The 4,840-nt window shown below is 48.8% G+C and overlaps 1 protein-coding gene across 1 annotated transcript; it reads right to left on the bottom strand.

Annotated features, from left to right (window-relative positions):
• Positions 1-310: 310 nt before the first annotated feature.
• Positions 311-3,833, bottom strand: LOC136463570 (uncharacterized). Its single transcript, XM_066462560.1, has 3 exons — positions 2,880-3,833; positions 2,294-2,486; positions 311-426 (listed from the first exon to the last, which is right to left on the bottom strand). The coding sequence occupies exons 1-3, from the start codon at positions 3,831-3,833 to the stop codon at positions 311-313; spliced, it is 1,263 nt and encodes a 420-aa protein (XP_066318657.1).
• Between the last annotated feature and the right edge of the window lie 1,007 nt (positions 3,834-4,840).

Below are 4,840 nucleotides of genomic sequence, written 5' to 3'. Positions count from 1 at the left end.
CCTCCTCCTCCTGCTCCTCCTCCTCATGCGCCCTCTCCACAGGCGTCGCCGGCTCCGCCTCCTTCGACACCTAGAGATGTGACGGGGGCCTCCTGCTCCTCGGGTTCCTCCTCCTCCTCGCGTCCGACCCCTCGGCCTCCTCCCCCACTTTGTAAAGCGACCTGACGGGCCTGTGACGCCCACCCGCCATCTTTGTTGAATCATCTGAAAAAAAGAAAAGTATTACATGTATTAGAAATAATATTCATGCTTACAAAACACTTAATTAGAAATAGATGCAAAATGATAATCAACTTTAGTATTACATTTATTAGAAATAATCGTCATTATTTGGATTAGCTGGATCATAGGTCTCATCATCGCTATCAACATTGTCCAAATCATCAACACTAATTGAAGGAGGAATGTTGTCTTCATTGTCATTGCCTAAACATAATCGCTCAAGCATTTGTAGGTCATCCACATTTTGGACCTCATCTCCAGCATCCTCATCATCAACCCTTTCATTGTCTACTTCTATTTCTATCGCTTCGGTTAAGTCTATCACAAAGCTTCCTTGTAGCCCCTCTTCTTGAAAGAACTCTCCCTCATATGTGCTTGGATTGAAGTTGTAATCTTCATCGTTTGGGGCAGGTAGTTTACCATATGGTGATACCTTGTGCACAATAGCCCAACCCTTAAGCTCTTCGTCTTGGCACGCGTATGGCATTTAATACACCTGGTAGCCCTATTGAGCCACAATATAGACATCTTTTCCTGGGTAGATGGAATCTGGTTGAATCTCCACTAGCCCAAGATTAGGGGTCCGTCTTGTTGCTCCAGGATCAAACCAATGGCATTTGAATATGACAGGATTAAGAGCTTTGGAACCATGAAATGAAAGTTCATAGATTTCATCAATTCTTCCATAATATTGGACCTCATCAGTGCCTGGTGTTAAAACTCCACTATTTGTGGTCTTTCGATTGGGCCGACTCTGCTCGTAGCATGTTGTTTGAAAGCGATATCCATTCACGTCATAGCCGTTAAATGACTTGACCCTAATGGCACAGCCATTTGCAACCTATCTTAACTCGTCACTTATAGTAACATCAGTTTGGGCCTTCCGTTTGAACCAAGAAATGAAATTGGGCCTCCCTGGCCCCGCACCCTTTGAAAGAAGGGTATCAGTTTCCTGCAGGGTTGGATCCCTTCGTCCTTGCCAGGTTTGACAAGTGAATTCCCTGTACCAAAGAGAAATAAGGGGTTTGGATGTGAAATAGTGTGACGGCGTATCGAAACAAGGGGGTTGAGAACTTACCCAATGAACGGCTGCACCTCGACAAGGTTGGTCAACACATACAGCATGATACTGCGCCACTCTTCATTTTTCAATTGCTTAGTGGTCGATGCACTTGCGCTTCCGAGCTGCCCTTGGAAAAGGCTGAGCTTCGATTCATTTTCGCCAGCATTGTAATGAGGGGTGGATTATGCACGCTAGGAAGGAGGTTCGGTTTGTAGTATTTCTGTGTGAAGGTTCCCACCTCCTCCCTAACGGTTTCCTCTGCAATGGAAGCCTCAATTTTGGACTTATTTCTACATTTTGTTCGAACAGTCTTCAGACATCTCTCGATTGGATAGCACCACCGGGCCTGCACGGGCCCCCCCATATGTGCCTCATAGGGGAGGTGCACAATCAAATGCTGCATCGGTAAGAAGAAGCCGGGTGGAAAGATCTTCTCCAACTTACAAACCAACACAGGTGCCGCTTTTTCCAAGTCATGAACGATGGACCGGTCAAGCTCCTTTGCACAAAGCTAGCGAAAGAAATAGCTCAACTCTACAAGCACTTGCCATATATGATCAGGGACATAGCCTCGAACCATCGCTGGAAGAAGCCGCTCAATCCAGATGTGAAAGTCATGACTCTTCATCCCGTTGACTCGCAGAGTGCCTAAGTTGACTCCCCTCCTCAGATTCGCTACATACCCATCAGGGAACATTAGCGTTTGGATCCATTGAAGTACTTCCCTCCTCTGATCCCTGGTCAAGACGAAATCGACCTTAGGCCGCCTCCATGTCTTGTTGCCTCTAGGAGGCTGCATCTCTTGCTTTGATCTATCACATAACGTTGCCAGGTCCACTCTAGCCTTAGTGTTGTCCTTAGACTTTTTAGTGTCCATGAGTGTTCCCCAAAGTGCCTCGGCGACATTCTTCTCGGTGTGCATTACATCGATGTTATGTGGCAGAAGAAGGTCATCGAAATAGGGGAGCCTCATCAAGCCTAACTTATGTGTCCACATATGTTGCTCACCATATCCCACAAACCCACCATCTGGAGCAGACACGAGAGCATCTATCTGCGCATGAACCTCAGCACCAGTCATCATCCGTGGTGGAGGGTCTGTCACTATGACACCTTTCATAAAGTTCTTGATGTCTTGTCTGAATGGATGCTCAGAAGGGAGGAATTGCCAATGTGCATCGAACGACGAATACTTGCCACCCTTCCATAACCAGATGAACCTCAAAGCTTCCTTGCATACTGGGCATGGGAACTTCCCGTGAACACACCAACTGCTGGATAACCCATACGCCAGGAAGTCATGCATGGAGTACTAGTACCAAACGTGCATTTTGAAGCTTGTCTTTGTAGCTCTGTCGTATGTCCATACCCCTACCTCCCAAGCATGGATCAATTCATCAATCACCGACTCCATGAACACACCCATATTACTCCCCAGGTGTCCAGGAATTATCAACGACAAGAATATGTTATGTCGTTCAAAGGAGACACCGGGGGGGAGATTGAGGGGGATAACGAACACGGGCCAACATGTGTATGGGGCAGCCATCATTCCATAAGGATTGAACCCGTCTGTTGCCAACGCAACACGTACATTACGAGCCTCTCTAGCTTTTTCATGATATATGTCATCGAAGTGTTTCCATGCTTCACCATCAGCTAGATGCACCATCTTCTCTGGACTGTACCATTTTCCATTTTTGTGCCATGTCATCTGTTTCACGGATTCCTCGTTCATGAATAGCCGTTGGATCCTCGATAGGAACGGAAGGCGCCGTACGATCTTCACTGGGACTGTCGTCTGACTCTTCTGACCATCACCAGAGTTTGTCTCCAGGTACCTAGACGATTCACACTTTGGACAGTACTTTGCGTCCACATGTTCTTTCCAGAATAGGACGCACCCCTTTGGACAAGCATGTATCTGCTCATACGGCATCTTAAGTGCCCGAAGGAGCTTCTGTGAATCGTACATGCTTTTTGGCAGAATGTGGCCCTCCGGAAGCAGGGTGCCAATCACGATCAACATCTTATCGAAGCCGTCTTGACTGATGTTTAACTCGGACTTCAACGCCATCAAGCGTCCAATGGCGTCAAGTTCAGACACCGAGGACCGATCATAAAGGGGCTTCTGAGCAGAGTTAATCATCTCATAGAAAGCCTTTGTGGCTGCCTCCATCTCCTCCTTGCATTTGTCAACGCCGAGTGCTTGGTGAACATCATCTAACAAGTCTGGTACACCGGCATCATCATCAAAAGCTTCGACGCGTGGTCTCACCACCTCCTCTCTCGTACGATGGGCTTCACCATGGTAGATCCACCGGGTGTAGCCTGGCATATATCCATTCTTCACAAGATGTTTACCCATGTCAACCCTGTTTATCCTTCTCCTGTTTGCACATTTGGAGCAGGGACACGGCTCTAGCAGATGTGATGACGAAGCCTTGCCAAATGCCTTGTTCAAAAAAGCCTCGATCTTGCGAAACCATTCATCTGTGTACTCCATGTGACTTTTCCAGCCCGTGTACATCCACTGATGGTCATCCATCCTCTAAAATGCCAGCGAGTAATGCAACCATCAACTACATCTACACGACTTTCATACTGTCTAATAGGTGAGGATAGGTCCTAATCCCACCCGCGGATGCGTAGATGAGGTTAGTTACCATGGTCTGCTCCTATCCCAGACATAATTTCAGCAGCACCTCCCCGTTGTTCTCCCGATACACGTCCTGGCAGGGAGAGTGTGTATCCAGAGAACAACGGGGAGGTAATGCCGAAACCCTATCTTGGATCGGAGCGGACCATGAAAACTAAACTCATCTACGCATCCGCGGGCTGTCCAAATAACATGGACAATCTAAAAAAGATACGGCCGTAGATATGCAAAGATATGCATACCACCAACCGTATCTCTTTCGGACGGGAGACGCCTAACTTGGTTACGCGATCTACGACCAAGGTACGCAAAAGAGGGGTTATACCTAGGGTGTCGGTGGAGTCAGGCTAGCGGGGCGGTGGCGAGTCGGTGCAGTGGCGAGGCGAGGCGGTGCAGGCAGACCCGCAACGCCGAGGAAGACAATCGGTGTAGCCAAGGTGCTCCGGCTCTGCTTAGACAGTTTCTTCACCTGCATGAAAAACAAATAGATTTGGGTCAATTCTAAATTTTGGCAGCACCTCCCCTGCACGGGGAGGTTTTCAAAACCTGCAAAAAACAACGGCACGAAGGCCGACAATCACAATGGCTCAAAGGCCGACAATCACAACGGCTCAAAGGCCGACAATCACAATGGCTCAAAGGCCGACAATCACAATGGCACATCATTATACCTTGGCGGCAGAGGCGTCGACGAGACGGGAACACAGGGAAGATGGCGCCGGGAACGGAACGGGAAGGCAACCTCCTTCCTCCTTCTTCCTCCTTTGTCTCCTTCATCCTTCCTCTCCCCCTTCTTCTTCCTTCTGCACCGGTCGTTTGGTGGGGCGTGGCGGGGCAGGGAGCGGCGGGGCAGCGGCCGGTAGGGCCGGGTGCGGCGCTCTTCGCCGGTCGCGGCG

The sequence above is a fragment of the Miscanthus floridulus genome, chromosome 1 (assembly GCF_019320115.1).
Source record: "Miscanthus floridulus cultivar M001 chromosome 1, ASM1932011v1, whole genome shotgun sequence".
Taxonomy (NCBI): domain Eukaryota; kingdom Viridiplantae; phylum Streptophyta; class Magnoliopsida; order Poales; family Poaceae; genus Miscanthus; species Miscanthus floridulus.
This window is presented reverse-complemented; position numbering and strand designations above follow the sequence as displayed.

What these genes read in the sequence shown, in the direction of transcription:
- LOC136463570 (XM_066462560.1), bottom strand. Translation starts at nt 3,833, where the DNA reads ATGGATGACCATCAGTGGATGTACACGGGCTGGAAAAGTCACATGGAG. An exon ending in AAGCTAGAGAGGCTCGTAAT is followed by an intron (nt 2,487 to 2,879) that starts GTACGTGTTGCG and finishes TGGTTATGGAAG; the next exon opens with GGTGGCAAGTATTCGTCGTT. An exon ending in TGGTGGGTTTGTGGGATATG is followed by an intron (nt 427 to 2,293) that starts GTGAGCAACATA and finishes GATTATGTTTAG; the next exon opens with GCAATGACAATGAAGACAAC.